The 25,208-nt window shown below is 39.1% G+C and overlaps 1 protein-coding gene across 6 annotated transcripts in view; it reads left to right on the top strand.

The window, feature by feature from the left end:
• ESR1 (estrogen receptor 1) overlaps positions 1-25,208 on the top strand; it is a 268,086-nt gene that overhangs the window by 61,656 nt on the left and 181,222 nt on the right. For 5 of the 6 annotated variants that reach the window (XM_028494825.1, XM_028494823.1, XM_028494821.2 and 2 more), the window contains one exon: positions 6,936-7,052. The exons of the other annotated variant lie outside the window; for it this stretch is intronic. In XM_028494825.1, the coding sequence (XP_028350626.1) occupies positions 6,936-7,052 (117 nt within the window). The remainder of the gene's footprint in view (positions 1-6,935; positions 7,053-25,208) is intronic. 6 annotated transcript variants of the gene reach the window in all.

The following is a 25,208-nucleotide window of genomic DNA, read 5'->3' as shown; positions in this document are numbered from 1 at the left end:
AAATACTCTTTTGTTGAAACCATACAATGAGACTTTCAGATAAGATTAGCTAAAGTTGACCCCCTTTTTTTTTTTTTTGGATTTGTGGTTGCTTAAACACTGGAGAGTTAATTTATCTTTAATTTGAGAATTCATTTTCATTTCCATGCCTTAAAAATATGAACAGTTAGCTAACTACTCATATTTTGATAAAAAATGCTAAGTGCTTATTCCTTACCATGCTTGGCTTTTTGCCTGACCTCATCAGTCTTCTTGATTTTAATTCATTTTCCCCCCAGAGAACTGTGTATATTTTTACTGAGCTCATTGATAAAAAATCATAAAATAAGAGTTGATGTCATATAATTTGAAGTGTTTCTGGTTATGACTTAAATCTGTGTGTGTGCTTCCTTCAAACTTTGAAATGTGTCAGTGATAGAAATAGTTGGAAAGCATAGTTCAAGTACAACTTCTGAATCCACAAGTTAGAAAGTAGTAAAAAAGGAAGAAAAAAAAAACTACACTACATACCTATCACAGAACTGTTATTGAGGCAAGTTGATGCTCAGATTTATGTAATATTATTGAAGCAAATATTTTAAATATCTTTAACTATTAAGACGAACAGTACACATTGTATTTTAGCTTCAGTTACTGAAGGGTCCACGTAGTTTATATGTAGGAAACCCTTCAATTAAGATGTGCCTCCTTCCCTACTAATACTTTGATGCTGTTAATAATTCATTTATAAGAATTTAAATTTTTTATGGGAAGTAATAAAAGGGACCCATTATTTTCACAGCTAAATCTGCTTCTTGGTGATGGCAGTGAGAGGGGGGAGACGAGAGGAAGAAATTGTTAATCACCTTGTAGAACTGAACTTCAGAAAAGTCATAAAGTAGAAGTTCCAAAAAAGTTAAAACACTCCTAAAAGAAATCACTATTAGTAAAAGGAACCATATTAACATGCATACATAACCAAAATGTTAGAGGGAAAAAAAAATAAAATTCGTGAAAACATTTCTATAAAGAACAAGCTTTGAAATAATTAGAACGTGTTGATTTTTACTTGGGGGCAGTCATCAAATACACTCATCTTAGAAAACCAGCAAGGCGTCCGAATAGAAATAGTGGTGGAGATCATTCCTGGGTAACCCAAGCTCTTACCTCTCACTTCCTGACCTGTCACATCTGTGAAGACCTGCTCCTTTATGCTAACGTCTGGCCCCATATCCAGGGTTGAAGAGCAGACTTGCCTTTCCCTCTGCTGGTTTCGTCCCATAGGACCAAGTCTTGTTTTGGGGGTCCTGAGTTTTGGGGTCCTGGGGTGTAGTGACCATTGCTTTGTTGGGGGTCACCGTCTTCCTTTATACAACTCCAATCTGCCCCCTCAGGAGGCCTGTGCTCCACAGAGGGGGTTCAGGGGACGAGGGAGGGGCAACACAGAGCTTAGGGATTCCATTTTGTTCCAATAACAAATACTTGTTGAGCTCCACTCTGTGCCTTGATAATGTGCTGGGCACAGGATACCTGGTGACGAATGAGACAGAGATAGTCCATTCCTTGTCAAACCCAAAGTGACCTGGGGGTTGAAACAGCGATTAAAGGGCAATGTAGTAGGTGTTACGACAGGACAAAAGACAGGCATCACTGGAGGGACAGAAAGGACTGCCCAGAGGAATTGCTGTCTCAACTGATAACACCTGAAATATGAGTAGGAGTCAATTGGTCCGAGAGTAGGAGAAGTGTGTTCCCACAAGAAAGAAGGGCATGTGCAAAGCCCCTGGGGTTTTGGGAGCACAAAGGGAACAGAAAGACACAGCTAGAGCTTGGATGTGACTTAGAGGGTGGTGAGAGAAGGCTAGGAGAGGAGGTAAGGGCTGATCAGGAACAGCTTGGTGAGCTGTCTTGAGGCATTTAGATTTTATCCTGAGAGCTCTGAGGAACATCGGACTATTACAGTGGGTTAGTGACATGATGGTGAGTGATTTTATAAAAATCCCTCTGGCAACGTGGTGGGGCATGATTGGCAGGGGAATGCTGCAGGCCGTGGCTGTCATGATAACCTGGGTGGGAAATTCTTGGGGCTATGGTAGTGACGGCGGGCCCAGGACAAAGCTGATGTGGCTTTGAAAAAGAACTTTAAAATAATTGATTTGGTAGGTGTTTATACTATGTGTGTGTGGGGTTTGAGTGAGGAAGAGGGTGGAGTCTAGAACAACAGGCATGTTTCAGGCGTCATGGTGAATAGGAACAGGTAGGTGAGGAGAGAAGATGGTCACTTATGTTTGGGACACATACATCTCAAAGAGTCTGTGAGACAGTCGAGTCTAAATGAACTGGGGGCAGGTGTGGGAAGCTTGGGAAAGAGATTTGGTCTGAGGTGACTGCCAGAAAGCACTGAGGGAAAAGGGTGACAAAAGGAAAGATACACACTATTAAATTACTCTCAGGTTACTGCTTGTTTTATGTTATTGTTTTCACCTTTACTGAGATATAAGTGACAAATAAAATCGTAAGATATTTAAAGTGTACATTGTGATGATATGATATATGTATACATTGTGACAGGATTTCTGCCCTTTGAATTAGTTAACACATCCATCACCTCATATATTTACTTTTTTCTTTTTCTGGTTTTTTTTTTTTTTCCCTTTGGGTGAGAACATTTAAGTTTTACTCTCTGAGCAAATTTCAATTAAACATACAGCACTATCAACTATTGTCACCATGTTATACGTTAGCTCCTCAGACCTTATTCATCTTAGAGCTAAAAGTTTGTTCCCTTTTACCAGCTTCTCCCCATTTCCCTCACCCCAGCCTCTGGCAATCACTTTTCTATTCTGTTTCTATGAGTTTGACTTTTTTTTTTTCAGATTCCACATATAAGTGATACCATGCAGTATTTACCTTTCTCTGTCTGGCTTATTTCATTTAACTGATGGCCTCCAGACTCATCCACCTTGTTGAAAATGACAGGATTTCTTTATTTTTTAAGGATGAACAATATTATATATATTCTGCATTTTCTTTATCTGTTCATCTGTCAACAGACACATAGGTTGTTTCCATCGTTGGTTATTGTGAACAGCGCTGCTATGAACATGGAGGTACAGATGTCTCTTCGAGATACCAATTTCATCTCCTTTGCATACATATCCAGAAGTGGCACTGCAGGATTGTATGGTGGTTCTATTTTTAATTTCTTGAGGAACCTCCATACTGTTTTCCACAGCGGCCGCGCCAGTTTACATTCCCACCAACAGTGCACGAGGGTTCCCTTTTCTCCACATCCTCACCTGCTTGTTCTAATTTGGTCTGTTGTTATATTTCTTTTGAATCTCTGAATATGGGCCATTGCTTATTTTTTGTAACTAACAAATATAGACTTTCTGTGTGATGGTAATAATGCAAAAATAGCTGAAAGAGGGAAAATAAGAAGAAAGGGGGAAACGAAAAGTCAAGGAAAAGAATCCCAGAGAGGCCTGGGGAAAAGCTCTGTGTGAGGCCCTTGGAGCCCTGGGTGAGTCTGGTAATTCCTGCTTACAGGCAATTCCTAGTAATTCCTCTCCCCACTCTTCACGTTTCCTGCTTATGGTTCACTTGCCTCATCTCCTCTCCCACCCCCGCTTCCTACTATTCAAACCCCACATTAGCTCAAAGGCTTTATTTTTTGGTGGGCAAAAAAAAAATAGTGATTATTTCTCCAAACCTTCACTTGCAGCTCCCATCTTGGATTTGGCTTCTTGCACTTCATTCTGTGCAAGAGGAACTTTTGGGCTGATCTGGTCACAGGTACACAGAGTTCCTCAGTCTCTTCAGTAAAGACACTGTATGTTTCATTAAGATAGTTGGTGCAAGTTGTTTTTTAAATGAACTCTACTTCAATAAGATTTTCTCTTCCATTATTTTTACAAGACCAATTAATAACATTTAAAAAGAAGTTTCTTCTTAAAGTAACTTAAATCAGTTGCTTTAAGAACACATCTTTACAAAATTATACTCATTAGGCAACAAAAAACTTTCGTGTTTTCCTTTCTTCTGATGTAAGTTGAAGACTTACAAACAGTTGTTAATGGTGTTTGGTTAAGAAGAATTTGTTTTAATTGTTTATATGAAACAAGTACTTGTTAACTTTTTCTTGTTGCCAATTTGTCAATTCTAAATTTTCACGTAGGTTAGGCAGGAGAAAGCCCAGCTTTGTCACAAAAGGTTTGCATTATGAACTTGGTTCTGTTGTGCATCTATTTTCATTCTTGTTAAGGGATGAATTCGATTTTACAAATCCCACATATTTTATGTGTTAAACATGTTAGTTCAGGAATTTCACTTGGTTTTATAAAGATACATATCTACCATGGCTGACCAATCCAAACATAAGATTTAACCATTGACTTCAGACCCAATTCAGTTCTCCCATCTTCTGGCTTGCAGAACTTCTGGCTTTTGGGAAAGAAAGTGAATCAAAGTAATTTTTGGTTCAAATTATTATTAACTGTTTTCTTCTGATATAAACTTATATTTTAATAGTTAAAATAAGTCAACATGTACTACATAAACATCATGGAAGACCAAACACTAAGAGTTTCTTTGAGGTGTCAGAAGAATACACCTTTTGCCTAGAGTTTATATCTGCCCAGGTAAATTTTATTTCTGATTCTATTGTTTCCTCAATTTGCCCCGGTTAATAGGGAAGATTCTAAAAGTAATAACTATGCCTGGGTATTCGAGGCAGTATGTGGTCTCTTACTGAAGTTACAAGGTTTTAACTCTGTTGATTCCTCTTATGCAATAGAAGAATGCAGATGTTAATTTAATCTGAAGCCTGTTTATACAGTGACTTTTATAATGTATATCTAAAGATAGAGAATCGAGTTTTATGAGACCAACATTTCTTATCAAGTCCCCACTCCACCCTATTCTAATTGGACTGACCCTTAAGTTGAATAAAGAACAAAGAGGTCTGTAGTTAAAACATTTCACTACATGTTGAGTCTTGCCCTTAGTAAATGAGAAAATGGAGACTTAAACAGAGAATCTGAATTAGAAGGTCACATATACACTCACTGTTTTTTGTGAATGGAAAACATATTTTAAAATAGTACGTATCATCTTTGTAGTTTAAATTCAGGATGTTTTCCCAAGAGGTGCAAGAATTTAGACTCATATAAATGGGCTGCTTTATAAAAACATGCCAATAATACTCTTTAATTTGTGAAGTTTAATATTCTGTACATTATCAACCAGACTTCTTTTGGGGGATAAAGAAATGGAGGTGACTTCTAAATCTTAGAGCAGAAACTTCATGTGGGCAATTTGATACCTGTCCCCAGAGCTCAGAGAAGAGGGTTGGGCTGGGAGTTTAAGTCTGTGCGTCATCTGTATTTAGTGGTGATGAAAGCCGTAGGCGTGAGATAGATTTTCTGGTGGGAGAATTCAGAGTCACGGAAGAGGAAAGGGCCTGGCATTGAGCCCTGTGCAGCTCTGGATTATTGTGGCATGAGGGAGGCAAATCGGCAAACTCTGGGAAGCTCCAGCTCGAGAGGTAGGAGGAACATTTTGTGGAGCATTTTGTGTTACAGAAGCCGAGGGAAAAGCATGTTTCAAGAGGAAGGAAGGAACTGTCAGATGCTTCTGATGGGTCAAGTGTGATGTGGGCTGAAAGTGTCTATTGAATTCAGCAACAAGAAGTCATTGGCGGTTTCCAGGAAGCTGTTTTTGTGGAGCAACAAAGGTGGAAAGCAGATTGACGTGGGTTGAGCCAGGCAGGAGAAAAGGAGGAAAAAGACCTCCAGTGCAGACATCTGTTAGGTGTTGAGCTGAGAAGGAGGGACAGGATATAAGATAGAAGTTCGAGAGTGCTGTGGATCAAGGGAGACCCTTTTTGTGGGTCAGACTTGCATGACATGATAAAAGTCAATAAGGTGAAGTAAACCTATGTGAATTACAGGACACCATTAGAGAAACAATCTTCGGAATTATTGGAGAACCAGGAGGGAAAGAGAGGGAGAAAAGGATAGAAAGCTTATTTAAGTAAATAATGGATGAGAACGTTCCCAAAACAGGGGAGAGATTTGGACATCCAAGTTCATGAAGCTCATAGGTTCCCCCCAAATTTCACAATATTATATGCTAATTATATCTTAATAAACCTTGAAGACAAAAGCCAGTTAGAAGGAAGCATTGGAGTGAGAGAGAGTCAATAAACAAGAGAGAAAAGAAAGAGGATTTAGAATCAAATAACAGCAACAACAACGAATATTCATTCAGTGTTTGCCCTACACAGGGCACTGTGCTAAGCCCGTGACATGTAGTCTCACATTTAGTTCTTAGAATAATGTTATGCAGCGGTGCCGGGGGGAAAGTGTGGCCTAAGGATGTTAACCAACTTGCTCAGTGTCCTCCAGATAGTGAGTGGTGAACTGACTTACTACCTTAAGGACCGACCTTGGTCACCACCACAGCCCACCACCCCCCATCTGGAATTTAGGTGTTCTGCACTGCATTTAAAGACCTACTTAAAGATTCTTTAAATTATATTTTAAGAAAGGCCACTTTGAAACCCTCTGTCTGAAAGTTCTAACAGCTCTATTTGGACAACAATTTTGGTGGGTGGCCTGGGTCCAAAACAAAAAAGGCCTTATCTACTGAGAAAGCTTAACCTTGAGAATATATATATAAAACCTCGTGCCCCCAAATATAGGCTGTGTGAACTGAAGGGGATTTGCCCAAAGAACTCACAAAGCAACTTGGGGAGGCAGAAATTAATTGTAGGAGAGTTGTGGGGTTTTTTTTTAACATTGCAAGAAGGACACAAAAAAGGATGATGGGTTGAGGCAGCAACATAGAAAGGCCAAGGAAGAGATGTGAAAACATACCACAGACAGCTTCCCTGTAGATTCCGACCGGCTAAATTTCCTGAAATAATACTAATTCTGTCCTCTTGCTTTCGATAGGACATAATGACTACATGTGTCCGGCTACCAACCAGTGCACGATTGATAAAAACAGGAGGAAGAGCTGTCAGGCCTGCCGGCTACGCAAGTGCTACGAAGTGGGCATGATGAAAGGGGGTAGGTACCTTGGACCCAGGGCGCCCACCATGAGGTCCTTGTCCCCCACCCACTGCTGGCCATTTCCATTCTAGTCACCACGGGAGTGGAGTGATTTCTCTTCTAATTAATTTTTTTCCTATTCTCACTTTTCTTCACAACAAAACTATTTTTATAACACATTTTATTAAAAAATAAGAAATTCAACACACCATTTTGTGTTTCATATTTTCAATGTAAATAATTATATTTAAAATCAAAGGTGTGTGGGAGGTGGTGGTGGAAGGAAAAGAAGACTGCTCAGCGAATTATTCTAGAAATATTTTTCAGTTACTGTTTATATTCCTAATGCTAGAAAACGATATCTGGGAGGAAACTTTCCTTACACTGAGACTTGTACATGTGAAAGCTAAAGAGCTAGTTTGTCATCTTTCAATCCCTTCACATCCCTTAGGGAATTTGAATTTCAATCAAAAGGCAGCTTTCTCCTTTAGAAGTTGAGTTAACTAGCAGCTCCCGTAATCTCAGCGTCCAGTATGGAGCTGGGAACGATGCAGTGATTTCTGAGCACTATAGCATCACGAGGTGGTCGGGGATCTGTGCCCGTGTATTTGTGCTGTGGGTGTGTGTATGTGTGGTTTTCTGTCTCCTCATGTGTCCGGTGTTCCAGTTTTCTTATACAGGAATCCAGCGTCTGGTTCTGGGACTATTAGGTGCTCCATAAATGTGGTTGCCTGATTGATCTCCTTGTATTCTTTGGAATCTAGTCTTGAAGAACACTTCTAGACTTGAATAGCCTTCAAAATACTGGGAGAGAACAAGAGGAAATGTGTAATTGCAATAAAGGAATGGGTGCATCCAGTGTTTTAGGATGATATAAAGGAGAGAGAGACAGACCTATGATGGTGCTGCCTGCTGATCAGAATGGGAAAAAATCTTTCTGGAGAGGAGGCTTGAGGTTAGTTAAGGAGAACAAAGTGGCCATGAAAAAGAGTAGCGATTGTGCAAATAGAGGGAAGCTAACCTTTAACTCATTAACACTTGGACGAAGGGGGAGGCAGAGGAAAAAGCAACAATCATGCCTGATTATTACGGCACTTATAGGCGAAGATTCCTTTGTCAATGGTCATAAATAAACCTACCGGGCTGAGATGTTGAATACAGCATTTGGAATAAATTCTCTTGATGAACAGATGAAATGTTGAATTTATGCATTGTGTGAGCTGTGACTATATGTCTTGAGTGTCTGAAAAAGCAGCTTTGATTCAAAGGGTAATTAATTCCAAGAATTTAACAGCCACATTCAGAAAATGACACTTTGAGTCATAAATGGATTAAATATTTAAGGAATTCATTTTTCTTTGTACTGTTGGAGAATTAGTCAGGCTTAATTAAACTCACAAAAAGCTTCTTAAGGTAACTTGATAAGTGACAGGAATAAAACAGCTACATACAAAAAGTTTACTTTGAAAGAGCAGAGTCCGAGTTTAATATTCTTCTTTGGCGATTGTAGGTAGATTAAGCCCAGACTCTTAAATTCTCTCTAAAAGCTGAAATGATCAACCTGTAAATTGGTCCAAAACATTTTTATTCTTTGAGGGTACCCATACATTGACCCCACTTCATAAAAACAATTCTGTTTTTCTTAATTAACATCCAGATACAATCTGGATGCACAAATATAAATTATGCATACACATTTTTATCTAACAAAAAATTTAACATGCAAAGACATAATAAAAAATCTTCCCACTGCTTTCAAATAGGACTTTAGGTAATTACTGCACTTAGTCAATCTACGTGTGCATGCATGTACTTGTACATGTATATTTATGACTGCAAAATATATATCTATACTAGTTTGCTGCTGTGTTACTCTGCTCAGCCTGCCATAACAAAGTCTGCAGACTGGGTGACTTAAACAGCAGAAATTGACTTCTCACAGCTCTGGAGGCTGGAAGTCCAAGATCAAGGTGTCAGCAGGTTTGGTTTCACCCTAGACCTTTCTCCTTGGCTAGAAGGTGGTCCTCTTCTCGCTGTGCCCTCACATGGCCTTTTCTCTGTGTGTGTGTGCATCCGTCGTGTTTTTTTCTCTTCTTTTAAGGACCCCAGTCATATTGGATTAGGACCCCACCCTTAGGACCTCATTTAATCTTTTTTTCTTTTCTTTTTTTTTTTTTTTGGCGGTACGCGGGCCTCTCACTGTTGTGGCCTCTCCCGTTGCGGAGCACAGGCTCCGGAGGCGCAGGCTCAGCGGCCATGGCTCACGGGCCCGGCCGCTCCGCGGCATGTGGGATCCTCCCGGACCGGGGCACGAACCCGTATCCCCTGCATCGGCAGGCGGACTCTCAACCACTGCGCCACCAGGGAAGCCCAATCTTTATTACATCTTTAAAGACCCTATATCCAAATTTAGTCCTATTCTGAGGTACTGGGGTTAGGGCTTCAATGTGATTTTTCGAGGAGACACAATTCATTCAGTCCATAACAATTTCCCATAGAGATTCCTTAGCAGTTGTTAGTATCCGTCTACATAAAATGAAAACATGTGTCTTTCTGGCCGTTTATACATGTGCATAAGTTTTACGACAAGCTTTAAAATTGTAAAACTATAGGCTGTGAGAACATCTCATTTTAATTATATGTATAGTGTTTGCCATAATGCAATATAATTGATTTTTTTTCCACAGTATGGGATACCACACATAACCTCATGACACCTTGTATAACAACTCCCCAGATCCCACCCAATAAAGACCTAATTTACAGCTGGAAGTACAGTTATAGCCAACTATAAAATTTGAAATTACTTGTAAAGAACAGCTGTGACTAGATAAATCTTTACAACATTTTCCTACTGGTTTCACAAGAATCCAGTGTCTGAACCAGGCTAGAGACCAATTAGAATACTGAATCTCTCCATATGAAATAAAATGTTTCATTTCAGGTAAAAGAGAGAGAACCACAAACTTACCCCCTACTTTTGTAGCAAGGCAGAATACATTTATTAAAGTACCCTAAAGATCCAAAACAGTGCATGATTTATCTACATGAAGAAATCTATTTAAATCTCTTATGATGCCTGCTGTACCCTGAAAATCCCAACATCATTATTAGATTTGGTCCTGAGCCGAGATGGTTCAGTAAGATGCAGGATTTAAGACATGCTTTAGGGGATGCACTTTCCCATCTTAGTGCTGCTGGTCTCTGCCTAGCTTGCATTTTCCTTTTCATCTGTCTCCCTTCCCTTCAGCCTTAAGTGGCAGATTAAATGTCTCTTCTTCAGGGAGGTCTTCCTTTTGCCCCACACTAGCTTAGCTTCCTGTGTTCTCCCTTTCATAGGAAACAACTCTTCCCTGAGCCCTCCTCACTATTATTGTTAGTTGTTCAACATCTGTCCATGAACTCCACGATGGTGGAGACTCTCTCTGTCCTGCCTACTGATCTAGCACTAAGCAAGTCACAAAGTGAGTGTTCAAGAATTTTTTTTCCCATGAAATAATGACTTAATTCATTTAAACAGTTATTTGTTCAGGGCTGCTTAAGGGTGAGCTATTATGAAGAGTGCAAACGTGGATAATCGCCTAGTCCCTTCCATCAGAATCCTCACTGTACAAAGAGGACATTTGCACCTGAAGTGGCAAATAAAAATCTGGAAGACAAGTTAAGACCAGGATGGAAGATGAAGATGAGAATGGAAGACCAGCGGCCAGTGGAAGTTCAGAGCTTTGGCCAGCCACTGTTGGGTTTAGTCCAACCCAGAGTGTTATTCAGACCATCTGACTTCCAAGGTGTATATTATTATCCAAGAACTTGGCATTCTAGCTTGGTTTGGCGGAAAGGGGAAAACCTCAGAGATGGAATTCTTGGATCAAATACTGGCTTCCCCTCAGACTTGCTGAGCAATCCTGTTACAGTCATTTTTATGAGTTTCATTATCCTCAGATGTAGAATAAAAATAATAATTTATACTTAACAAGTTTCTTGTAAAGGTCACAATTCATAACATGTGAAGTACTTTATAAAGTACAACACAAGTGTTAGTGATTACAGGCAGACCTCAGAGATATCGCAGGTTTGGTTCCAGACCATTGCAATGAAGCAAATATAAAGTGAGTCACACAAATTATTTTGGCTTCCCAGTGCATAGAAAAGTTAATGTTTACGCTATACTGTAGTCTGCTAAGTGTGTAATAGCATTATGTCTAAAAAAATGTACATACTAGTTAAGAAATATTTCATTGCTAAAAAATGCTAGCCATCATCCGAGCCTTCAGCAAGTCGTAAAAGTAACATCAAAGACCACTGATCACAGATCACTATAACAAATATAATATTAATGAAAAAGTTTGAAATATTGTGAGAATTACCAAAAAGGAACACAAAGACAGAAAATGAGCAAATACTGTTGGAAAAATGGTACCAATAGACTTGCTTGATGCAGTGTTGCCACAAATTTTCAGTTTGTGAAGAATGCAATCTCTTCAAAGTACAATAAGATGAGCTATGCCTGTAGATCTTCTATCCTGAAAATAATTCCTATCTTACCTAAATACTCAGCACAGATTTTTTTTGGAAGGAAAAGAATGGCAACTTTATCACTAGTACTAAGTATAAATATCTAATTCCTTCGTGGGGAGTAAAACCCTGGCTCAGACACATCTGCTTTTTCTTTTTTTCTGTTTGGTGTCATATGCTGGATATAGCTTCATGATGAATGAGATTTGTTGTGTATCATTTTATGATGCCAGAGATTTATACAAACTTGTTAAAATTCCTCCCAATAAACTCGGAAGTGTGTTGGTGGCAAGGTTTTCATCTTTCAGACAAGGAAATTGCCACCAGAAATTAATTGTTGTGCAGGACTCATGCACTGCCCAGCCTGGTTGTGCTTCCTTGTAACACATTAAGAAGAAATTTGAGATAAAGTAATAATTTTCACTAGTCTTTATTTTGGTGACAACATTGCAATTTAATTTTGAGAAATATTCCAAAACAATAAATAAATTTAACAAATTAATGTTACAATTTTAAAGTGAGGAAATAATAATAATACAAATAATAATATAGATGGGGAAATGTATGCTGTGGGTTCAGAATAACTGAGATGCCCAATGAAGAGCTGGAAAATAAAATATTTCCTTTTGCCTAAGTTTAGTATTTATAGTCATGTGTTACTATAATTTCTTTCATTGATGGGATGAGCTTCCAGTCCAAAAAATTAGGTTTCCTTTGATCCTACATTGTCTCTTTTTTTTGCCAGAAGTAACTGTTTATTCATGTTAATGACAGGAGAACCAAATCAATGAATTAAGAGTGTAAATGTGAATTTCTTTCTTGGGATAGTCCAACAATTCTTGGGAGACTTGTAGCTGCAGGTGACTCCAAGCTTTTTCAGAAGGCAGGGCTGGGAATTCATGTTACTTTCTCTGTCTCTTCTGTTTTCTGTCTTTTCTCACTCCTTTTCGGTATCATCTAGTCCCACGACTTTAAATACCATTTATATGCGGATGACTGCCCAGTTTATAACTTTAGCCCAAAGTTTCTCCCAAGTCCATGACTTCTGTATACAACTTCTCAGGTGTCTTCCTCACTTGAGTGTCTAAGAAACATCTCAAACTCAATTTGTTCAAACCTGAATTTCTGGTCTTTACCCTCAAACATGCTTTATCTGCAATCCTTCCCATCCTAGCTAATAACTTCATCTTTTGAATTTTGCTCAGGCTAAAACAAATGGAGTTAACCTTGACGCTTCTCTTTCTCCCATACCTCATGTTCAGGAAGTTCTGGTGGCTCTATCTTCAAATCTCAGTGCCTGTATTGTTGACACTCTGGCATGAAACACCATCATCTTTCTCTCAGCTTACTGCTAAAGCCCTACCTGCTTTTTTCCTTGCTTCCCTACCATCTATTCTCCCTAAAGATACATTAACAATGGAAATCAAATCATATCACTTCTCAAAACATTGCACGGCTTCCCCGTTCACCCAGCTGATGTCATTACAGTGGCCAGAAGACCATGTCTCCTCCCCATTCTTACTTCTTTCACCTCTTTTCTTATTCCTCTCTCTCCTGCTTACCCTAAACCACGTGGGCATTCTTACATGTCAGGCGCACTTATGTCTTGGACCAATGACTCTAGCTTTTCCCTCTCCCTGGAATGCCATTCCCCCAGATATGTGGGCACCTAACTCCATCACCTCCCTCAGATCCTTTGCTCCATTATCAATTTATCAATGAGGCTTATCCTGATTGTTGCATTTAATAGTGCAGCCCACGCATCCCGCAGTTTCACCTTCTAATACACCATAGAATTAATTATTAGATGATTTATTGCTTGATGTCTGTCTCCCTTACTAGAGCATAAGCTCCAGATGGGTGCTTACAAACAAACAAAACATGCTTGTATGTTTTGTTCACTGATGTATTTCAAGTGCTTAGATCAGTGCCTGCATCTAATAGACAGTCGAGAAATAGTTGTAGCATGCATGAATTAATAGAATGAATGAGCAAAACTGAAAGTACACTGTAAGTGTTGAGCTATGAATAGATTGAGTGTCAAGAGTCCTGCTTTTCTAATTAAGGGAGAATATCTGCTTGGAAATTAAAACCTGTATAGGAGTTAGCTTTCACCACATAGCAGAACCTCCCCTCAACATCTCAGTGGCCATACAACAAGAAGCATCTATTACATGTCAGGGAGAGACTAGGAAGCTGCTGATATTGGCAGGGCTCACTTATATGTCGGGAGGTCAGCTGGCTGTTTTGGCTGGAGCAACTAGGATGACTGAGTTTTTGTTTTTTTTTTTGCGGTACGCGGGCCTCTCACTGTTGTGGCCTCTCCCGTTGCGGAGCACAGGCTCCGGACGCGCAGGCTCAGCGGCCATGGCTCACGGGCCCAGCCGCTCCGCGGCATGTGGGATCCTCCCGGACCGGGGCACGAACCCGTGTCCCCTGCGTCGGCAGGCGGACTCTCAACCACTGCGCCACCAGGGAAGCCCGTCATTTTGGTTTTTAAAGGACAGGAAGAGGGATGTTCATTTACCTTTTCACGAATGACCATGTCTCACCTTCGAATATTAACAGAACTCGGTCTTTCTTGTTCCTATAATTTGATTTTGCAAAAGCAAATCGTTTTCGAGATGATGTAAGGACCCTTTCTGTCAATAGAATTTACAAAATGCAGAACTTTGGGGGCAGTAATTGTATGAATAAATTGCTGTTTTTAGATTCTATAAGCCTAAGACCTCATACATTTTCATGTGTTTACATTTTGTTTCAGTGATTGTGACTAGGATAATAAGCGGTGTTTAGAGCTGAATGAACTTCAAAGATCCCCTAGTCCACCTCTTTGTTTTTCAGCTCATTGTTGTTGTCCAAGTCACACAGCTAGTTAACCACTCAGACCAGAAACCAAGACTCCTGACACCTGGTTCAGGGCTCTTTTCATTGTACTGCACTGCCTTACTGACCTGGAGTGATTTAGATCATCATGAAATGTAGACACATGTATAAGTAAGATACTAATATCACACAGACCAAATTATGACTTAGCAACAATTACCATGGGCACAAAATACTACTCTTCTTCAACGAAAACATGAATCAATGCAGTGGGCTTAGTTGCACAGCAGAAGTACCAAATTACATTTATATGGAGTCTGTGATGGTTATTTTAAAAAGAATTACTTAATATTTAATTACTTCCTATTGCTTAATATCATTTAAAAAGGACATTTTCTCCTTCAGGCCAGGGGTTTTCACTATTTTCAGGTAACAGTTGCAATATTTGTTGAAAGCCCATCTGTTTTTATTTTTTAAATATTTAGATTATTCTGGTATTAAAAAAAGGTAACTTTGTCAAGTAAAAGGAGACCTGGCTAAGGGTCCAGTCTGAACCTGCCTCTTTCAAGACCCTTGGGCAGATTCACTTAATTCTTCTGAACTCAATTGTCACTTTTGAAAAATATGGGCTTAGGACTGAGTGGTCTCTAGAGCATCTTTCAAATCTTAAATTTTGTGTTTTATGATTGGGAGGGTCAGCATTTAAAGCTAGAGGTATGTATACAAGTTTCCCAGTATGAGGAACAAGCTCACTAGCGATCATATGTATATTTCAAGCTAAATTTGCAGAGCAACCAGCAACTGGAAAAACCTGTAGGAATGGACAAAGCTATTCTCTTCATCGATTAGCTTGGAAAGTCAATCTCTTTGGAGTGAAGAGTGTCACCAAAATGAGTTTGATGTTCGTAGTGATATGAGCAGATAGCTATAATATCACTACACTTTTTTTAGCCACATCAAAGAAAGAGTTCAAGAGCAAAGTTTGTTGAGCTAGGACTTTGAGAAGATCAGTAAGTTCTTGTCTGTTATTAAAGATGTAATAGTCATGCCTAAGACTTGAGTCCCAGGAGCTGGTGAAACTTTCTAGTGTCTGCCTTGTGGAACAGAGAAAGGAAGAGGCTGAAAAGATAGTGAATTTTGAGAAGTTCCTGGTTAAATACCACACAAGGGAGTCTGGTGAGTTTTCCTTGAAAACTTATCCAGTAGGGGGTGAGACCTCTTGGAAATCACGGAAATATATGCCAGCCCTAAGAGAGACTGAAGGTAAAGTGAGGAGTCATTATAAAGACATGTTCTGGTTACATCTGGAGGTGACACATTGTTTAGTTTAAGCTTGACTGAGCAAATAAAAAGTAGTGAGAAACATACAAAATTATACTTAGGGGTTGATATCTTTAAAAGCTTGCTTAAGGGCTTCCCTGGTGGCGCAGTGGTTGCGAGTCCGCCTGCCGATGCAGGGGACGCGGGTTCGTGCCCCGGTCCGGGAAGATCGCACATGCCGCGGAGCGGCTGGGCCCGTGAGCCATGGCCGCTGAGCCTGCGCGTCCGGAGCCTGTGCTCCGCAACGGGAGAGGCCGCAACAGTGAGAGGGCCGCGTACCACAAAATACAAACAAACAAACAAAAAAAGTTTGCTTAAGACTAGTTACTATTATATTTATTTTGTATTACATTTTTGGCACTGTTATTTAGAAAATTTTACCTAACGAATGCCAGGTCAAGTCCAAACTTCTCAGCCTAAGTCATTTACAGATAACCTTTACTGAGCGTTTACTATGTGAAGGTGTTTGGAGACACAAGGGTAAAACATGGTCACTGAGCATGACGTCTAGACAACCTAATGATGGAAAGAGATTTTTCACATAAAAGGCGACCAAGCCCCCTCATTCCCTCCAGGGACCTAGGATTGGAGTTGGCCTAAAAATTCCTGCTGCCTCAGTTTACCCACCAGTTGTGACCCTAGTGATATCTTTCAGTGCTCCCAGGGATCAGGCAAGCCCAAGTTTGCTGGCTGGCCCTTTGTACTTTGGGGTTTCAACTTCCGGCTGATATTCGCGGGGATATGTCCTATTTGCCAAGTTAAGTCCTACCCATACTAGATTTCTTTCTTTCTCTTTGTGGGTCCCAGTCTCATAGAAAACACACTTGTATGAAAACGTTAACTGCTTCATCAGGCTCTTCTGAGAATTAAAGGCATGAATTATCTTTCGATAATTAAAAATTGGCACACAAATGTTAAGTTTCACATTTCATATATGCTGTAGCATGGTGGCTATGTCTTTAGCTTTGGTAATCAGACCCCATGGGTTCAAAATTTAGCTCTGTCTAGACACGTATGACCATGAGCGTGATACTTAACTTCTCTAACCCCAGTTTCTTTATTTGCCAGATGAGGACGATAATAACATCTACCTAACAAGGTTGTGTAAGAATTAATCTATAGCTTTCAGTATTATATTTGGCCTGTAGTGAGCCCTCCGTAAGAGTTGGTTACAGCAGTAATAAAGAGTACATTCAATGTTTGCCTTATGTACTTAATTCTAGTCTCCATATAAAATTCAATTCTACACTGTCACCATTAATCAAGGATTATTTAGTAATTAATTATTACGTATTTAGTTCAGCTTGGATAATCAGTGATATATAAAAGGTAGTGCCTAGCCTCGAGGAACCTATAATTGAGCCTCCTGCCAAGCCTGACATTCAGAGTTCTCTATCTTCTGAATCACACCTATTTTTTTCAGACTCTCTTTCCTACTGTCCTAAGAAACCTTTGGCTACAACGAGCGGGTCTGCTCATTGACCACAGAATGTACCTTATCCCTTTCTGCCTCCCTTCAATCTGAAGTTAGTTATTAATACTTTATTTATTAGTAGTAAGTTTCCCTGATTACTAAAGCCCCTCTCTTTCACTCGTTTAGGACTCCCTGTAAGTCACCACGTTTTTCCTCTGAATAGCTCTTATAGTCCTTCCCTGTGTTAATCAGGTCAGGTGAGCTGCTTGTCAGTATCCTGGTGCTAACCCAGGTACTAAGCGTCTTGAACTCTGCCAGCCTGAGGACAAGCTGGACACATTGGTGTACAGTCCATTCCAACCGCAAGAGAGCAGTTTCTGCCATCTTGACACTTGACTCCTGCTTGACCTCACCACCCTTGATTTTAACATATACTTCATGGTCTGCCTTCTGCCTCCTCATTTTCATTTCTAATCTTTGACATGATCCCATCTGCATAAAGCTTTGATTTCTGACTACTAAGTTATTTATCTGACTGCTCATTTCTCATGGCTAGAATTGTGTCTAGACTTTACTGTCACCCATAGATACCCGGACCACTCAGATCTGGCCTCAGTACTGTCACTGAGTCTCATCCCTAGCCTGGCCTCTTGTGTGGTAGAGTGCCCACGCCCCTTAGCTTCTGGTCCTTTGATTGTGCGGTTCCACCAGCACCCAGCCAGCTGCCTGGTACTACACTTAATATATCTTTGTTTATTTGAACACTTAATTGAATGGGATATAGGATTCACCTTCTAGGCGCCAGATTGAGTTCGGCCAAGCCAACGACTTAGTATTGTATTTTAAAAATATAGTCATCTCTTATCTATGCAGTTAGCTTTTTAATTTCTGGAAGCAGAGAGTGTCATATTTTTGTTTTATTGATAGCTCAGTGATATCTTGTAAATATTTGTTATTGATGGTGAGGTTAATGCTAATAGGAAAAGGAGAAGAGGTGGTTTATCTTAATGTTTAGATAAACCATTCTCTTGGCATTAGTCTGTTGTTCAGATCACTAAGCATGACTGAAGTAACACCACTAACTGTAATGATCTCTCCCTCCCCCCATCTTTCTCCCTCTCTCTTTTTGCCTAGTGCATAGACCTGTGGGAAATGTATTGTGCAATTTTAGGCATAAAAAGTAATGACACCAAATACTACAACTATCATAACAGATAAATAAAACTGTACATTAAGTCAAAGAAAAGCAAGTTTTAGGAAGTTAAAAAAAAGCCATTTCCAAATTTATTAAGTTAAAATAAGATTTCCTCATTATTGAATTACTTGGGTAATATTTAGTATCACAGGTAAGATGAACTATTTTGTTGGTTGTTGAAACTTTTTACGGATATTTGTTTTGAGAAATTCTAGGTCTAGCATCTTTATTGTGGATAATTACTGTTTTAGTTTTCCTTTAGCCTATACTTTTATGTTCATTATTTTGTTTCTTGAGGATTCAAAATATGCATTTGGCTATACATGGGAATTTCCTATAAAATATTTGTTGTAGTACGATGGTTTCATAATGAATTTTCCAGGTATTCTTTCTTGCAGGCAGATATTATTAGCTCTATTTTTTAAAAAAACATATTTTCACACATTTTTATTCCCTCCCTCTCTCTCTCTCTCTCTCTCGCTCTCTCTCTGTCTGTCTCTCAATGTGGTTTCAATTCATTAAATGAAAGCTTAAAAAAAAAATAAGTTTTAAGGATTTTCTTTAATAATAATTGATTTTGGAATAACTTACCTATGTTTGCTCCAGGGCTGCAGTTCACCATTTATTCACTTGAGGACTTCCCAAAATTAAATGTTGTACATGTGGAGTTGATTCACTTCACATGGATGTGTTGTTTACTCCCAAAGTGATGTAGGTTTCTGGCTTTTAATAGTGGTAATGGGTCAGAAAATTGCCCATCCGCATCTGTCAGATATTCAAGGAATGTATTTTGAAATTTACCCACTGGGAGGATAAGGAATTCAGTACTAGGTGACTCTTTGATTTAAATCCAATTTAAAAAATTAGAGAATCATCTGATACAAGGACAAATAACAAAACAAACAAACAGCAGAACAAACCTTAGCAAGATGAATTTCAAAAATACTGAGAATAATAAAAGAATAAAATACAGTCAGCCCTTTGTATCGTGGGTTCCACATCCATGGATTCAGGCAACCTTGGATCAAAAATATTTGGAAAAAAATTCCAGAAAGTGTCCAAAAGCAAAAAGTAGGAATACAATTTTATTTTTTTCCGTTTGGATAACCAAATTGTCCCAGAGCTATTAATTAAACCGTACGTTATTTCCTCATTGATCTGTAAAGCTACTTCCTTTTTGTATGAAGCTCCTCCCTAAGAGAGAATCTGATTCTGAGCTCTCTTTGGTATTTCTTTCCTCTATTTGTCAATAAAACCACAGTTTTAATTTCCATAACTTTGTAATTACTTTGACTTTTTAATCCTTCTTGAAAAAAAATTTGTTCTTTTTCAAAATTGTTTTGGCTATTTATGGCTACTTTTGCTTCCAAAAGAATTTTTAAAATCAACTTTTAATGAAATTACATTGAATTTATAAATTAGTTTAGGGAGGTTTGACGTCTTTATGATACTTAGTCTTCTCACCCATTAACATTATATAATTCTCCATTTATTTTAGGTCTTTTTAAATGACTTTTAATAAAAATTTAAAATTCTCTCCAAAAGGTCTTGCATATTAAAAAAATTACTCCTGGGCTTCCCTGGTGGCGCAGTGGTTGGGAGTCCGCCTGCCGATGCGGGGGACACGGGTTCGTGCCCCGGTCCGGGAAGATCCCACATGCCGCGGAGCGGCTGGGCCCGTGAGCCATGGCCGCTGAGCCTGCGCGTCCGGAGCCTGTGCCCCGTCCGCAACGGGAGAGGCCACAACAGTGAGAGGCCCGCGTACCGCAAAAAAAAAAAAAAAAAAAAAAAAAAAAAAATTACTCCTAGCTATTTCGTGTTACTGACATTTTAAAGGCATATCTTTAAAAAAATTACATTATCTTATTGTTTCAAACACGTCATATATTTTTAAAAAGTTTACAAATTCAGGATTGCATTGCTTATTCATTTAAAATTTTCCCATGTTGCTGAGTATCCTTCAATATAAGATTATTAGTGTGGTTGCATTAATATTCCAAAATGGAATACTGTAATTTATTGAATTATTTTCCTAATTATTGGTATTTACATTGTTTCTTGCTTTCACAATTTTAAACAGGACTGTGAACAGCTTTCTTGCTAAATTGTATACCACAATAATTATTTATTTAGGATTCACGGCTAGAACTTGAATGGCTGAGTCAAAAGTTATGCACTTTTCCCATGACTTTTGATATATATTGTCAGAATCAATCCAGTGGTGTTGGTTCAGAAATCATAATATCACATAAAAGAACACTGTAAACGTTACAAATTATGATATATAAAGATATATTGCTTGATGTGATCTATATCATGAAGAGAGCAGATTATAAATAATATTTAAGTATTTTAATTATTTAGGCTTATACTGAGCAATAAAGAGGAGAGTGAATAAGTGAATGAATACATGATTCTGGAAGGGTACCCAACGAGAAGCTAGTAGCAGTTAGCTCTGGGTAAGGGAATTATGCATGATTCTTATTTTCTAGTTTTCAACAGTGCACGTGAATTATTTATGAATAAAATTTTTAAAAAAACTTTGATATTTTTATATAGGTTTAATGGAATGATATTTCTCCTTCATTTCTTTAGTTTTTAGGAAACTTTCTTCGTGGCAATTCTTTTTATATGTTTCTTTCTCTCTTTTAGGAATGAGGTTGCCAGCTATCTTACTATGACAACTGTACACATTATTCTTATTGTAGTTAGCTGCTAACTTTCACAACTGTAATTATTTTATTCCCCATCTGGTACTTAACTATGTTTTAGACAAGCTCAGAAATATCATGCAGTGAGTTTATTCAATATCAGCATCATGATATTGAAATGTCAATAACCAATGACTGTTTTGGAGTCAGTCCCTCTTGAAGGTAAACAGGGAACAAAGAGATTTCGGGAACAATAAAAGCTTTGCAAACAACTGAGAAAAAAGTTGTTCTGAAACAATAGCGTGTGCCCCATCCTTTTACTTCAATGTGTTTCCTTAAGGCAATTACTGGCAAAGAGTTTGATAATTTTATGTTTCAAGTTATCTTTTTTCTCAGCCAGGCACCCCACCGCCATCGGCTTTTCTTTCCGAGAGATTTTGTAACTGGTACACGGTAGCTGTTTCTCACAGCCTGCTTCACACGTCCACTAGCAGCACACCTTGTTCCGAAATATTGCGAAGTTGAAATGTTTTTATTTGGGCAACTTCTGCAGTCAAGGTAATTCACCCCATCTTCAATGAATAAGACGGAAAAGAGCAAGCCAACCTCTGTGACCTTAAACTTTCACTGAAACTTAGAGACGGGTTAGCTCAGCTGGTGAGAGCGGGGTGCTCATGACACCAAGGTCGTGGGCCCTGTCCCATTGCAGAGCAGTGACACTCGGAGGAAGAGCCCCACAGCCTTAGCACAGACCCCCTGGGACATCTGCTAGCCATTCACAGTGAGGCAAAGGAGTGTGGATTTTTTAGTGAATCATGTCGTAACTTAGGGTGTCTCCAACTCGAAGCCAGTTGTGGGATCAAGGAAGAGAGCCAACTGAGGCTGGGAGAGGGGCCCTAGAGTGTCTCAGGCCAGGACACAGTGGTGGAGGATGAGAAAAACTAAATGGGCTTCAGGAAGTGGGTGTTAGTCCAAGCGCTGTTTTCAGTGGATGTGGCACAGAGACTGACTGGGCTCAGCCACCAGGAGGGCTCTCAGGCGGAGCCACGACGTAAGCCAGCGTCGGGTATCTGCCTGGAAGGGACAGGGTCCTCCACAAGCAAAGCCGGGGTCCGTCGCTGGCAGATGCGTGGTCAAGTGCCATAAATGGTTCCCCAGCTGCCACCGAGTTCAGGGCTGAGACTCACCTCTGAAAACCTTGGGCAGAAAGCATGACCTCTAGAACTTGGCCACCTGATCCGTCGGGGAGTGATGTAGGTAAGGAGTGGGGGACGTTTGGTGACCTGCGCAGTTGTCTGCTCAGGTCTTGGGTGTGGATGTGGAAAATAGGCTGTGCTGTGTCTGGGAGCCTGATGTAATCACAAGTTTCACCAGAGGGACAAATAGGAAGGCTGACATACTGTCTTTGTCTGCACCGGCTGGCTTGGGGCCTGGGAGAAACTGAACTGTAGGTGTGGGCCACAAACAAATTCAGCTGTAAGATGCTGTGAATGAGGAGACAGAGGACAAAAGAGGGGGCGCTGTGACCAATTATCAAGACTGCACAAGCTAGGTGGAGGGCATGTTCTATTGGCAGTAGCATCCTTTTCATCTCTGACAGAGTTCCTGAAGGATATACTACATATCTCGTGCAGACTGTTCAGTGGAATTTCTGCAAAGAGGGAAATGTTTGGTTGGGAAGAAAATAATTTCTTTTTCTTTTTTTTTGTCTCATTAAGAAACTTGTGTTTCAGCTTGTGTTATAGTCATATAATATGTTAGTACAGTAGTACAGCAAAATATATACATCTATTGGGGGTGCTTGCTCAAGTATTTTTTCCTAACAGAGATGTGTAATCAAACAAATGTAGAGCTCTCTGGTCAATAGTATAACCTATAGACAAAGCTATCCCTGGGACTAACCAATGTGATTAAATATCCTTAACTCAGATATTTTGATAAGGTAGTAATGAGGGTAGTATAGTTACTGAAAGATTTTCTTTACAGTTTTTTCAATAACTCTATTAGCCAGTTCACTTGTTATAAGTTTCATAGCTCTTTTACGCTCAGTGAATTTTCCTGTTTCTTCCCATGTCTGTATGTTTCTGATGTTTCATTTTCCTGTATCTTTATAGCTCCCTCTAACAATGTCTGAAAATCAATCAGAAGCTTCAAAATGTGTCATCTCACTTTGTAACCTGCTCTGACTCCGGAAGGGCCTCCCTCACAGCTGCCTCCATAAGGGATGTAAAATGAATACAGTGCCAGAAATTCTAGTCCTGGGAGCATCTTCTTACTTAAGCTTATTTATTGCTCTGATTTAGAGATAGCAATCCTGTTTCCATTGCCTCTTCCCAAACCAATTAGGTTAGACTCTCTGAGGGAGGTTCCCAGAATTGTTTTCAAAACTCCCCAAGTGATTCTAAGACGTGCTATTTGTTCTCCTTGAGCGCTGTTCAGCATCCTCAGATATTACTTAGTTTTTGCACATTTGTCTACTGTATGGCCCAATAGGTACCCACTAGCCACTTGTGGCCATTTAAACTCAAATGAGTTAAAATGAAATAATATTATAAATACAACTCCTCAGTTGCACGAGCCACATTCAAGTACCCGGGAGCACCAGCCACATTCAAGTACCCAGTAGCCACTAGTACCCAGAATGGCTAGTGGCTAGTGTATTGTCCAACCCAGCTGTAGAGCATTTCCATCACCACAGAGAAGTCTATTGAGCTGTGTTAACAACTGGGAAACATCAAATTGGAGAAGTGAAGGAGAGAGGGTGCGATACAACAGAAACCCCAAAGCATTTGGTGTGATTGGTAGATACTGTACCTTACATTACATTTGGAACTTAGTTTATGAATCCCTTCATCTTTAGATTCAGTTGAAATAAGTTTTAGTTAACTTAAGTGAAGGACTGGTTTGATTTTCTATGATTTGCTTAGCCTATCTTTGTTTAACTTATCTCCCTTGTTAGAGTGTTTCTAGCAGCATCTCACTTAATCCCTAACTTATTTTTTGTTGTGTGTGTCATTTAAAAATAATTTAGTCCTAGAGGTTATCCTCTCTGAAATCTATATTGCTTTATGGAAGAGGTGAACAGCTGGTGAAAATCGTCCCAAGGTTTCTAATGCCACCAAACGAAAATATGGTGCCAGTCATTGCCTTGTACCGTGACATTTATGAAATCCAGGGAGGGACAGATCTCATGCTGTAATAATACATCAGCATAAACATCCTACTAGGCCAGTCTTACAGATTCTTATGATAATAGGAACATTAGGAGTGGGAGAATGTCAACCTGAATATCATTTTCATTTATTAAAAAGCAAAAAGCTAAGAGGAGCCCTTTTACCAGCTGAGTCTTTACTGACTTTTGGTGAGAATCACATTCTCAAATTACTTGAAATCCCTTTCTTGACACGATGCTTCCACTTACACCATTGTGTAGATTTTCATTCGTACCTCGTTTGTCACTTTGTATGCCCTCCTGCTATTTCGGACACTTTCATTAAGTCCCTTCCTTGCACGTAAACAGAACACATCAGTCCATTAATGGAACTCATTATGCTCTTTTGTCTTTGCCAAGAACTATTGGAAATGATCACAAATGACTATGTAATTATAATTAAGATCTCGTAGATGCATTTGCTTTATTTTTAACAAGTTCATTCTGTTAAGTTTCACCCTATTTCAGATAATGACATTGGCTGGTACAAAGAAGAATTATTAAAATGGCAGTTTAACTCATATCTTTGGCAGATAAGCTGGTTATTGTATTTGAAAATTGTAATGAATAGCTGATAATATACAGGTAGTAACTTAAGGAAGTTTATTCTCTTAGAATACCTATGAGAAACTTATTCTGATAGGACCTGGTAACCAAAGTGATCTTTTTTTTCCCATTTTAGTCCATATATCTTCAGTTTTAATTTTGTTCTCCCAAAGAAGGCTGAGTCCCAGTGTGATATTTCAGATTTTGTAAAGTCGTAATATTATGAAGAAGAATAATGTATATTAGATCTTCTTTTCACATACTGAGCTAAAAATTATAAGCATCACTAAATTACCAGAGAATTCTTTTAACAATCAGGCCCTTAGTTCAAAAATGATTCCTTTTAAAAAGGAATTATTGTGATAATCTTGTAATTTTCAAAGTAGCATCTTTAGAAACCCCCTGTCCACCCTTATTCTTCTTGTTTCCATTCAGGATATTTCATCAAAACTTAAATTTTTCTTTCCTCTGCTGCATGTGGGCTTTATGTGCCTTC

Source organism: Physeter macrocephalus, chromosome 10, assembly GCF_002837175.3.
Source record: "Physeter macrocephalus isolate SW-GA chromosome 10, ASM283717v5, whole genome shotgun sequence".
NCBI lineage: Eukaryota > Metazoa > Chordata > Mammalia > Artiodactyla > Physeteridae > Physeter > Physeter macrocephalus.
The sequence above is the reverse complement of the archived record's forward strand: the minus strand, read 5'-3'. Positions and strand labels throughout refer to the sequence as shown.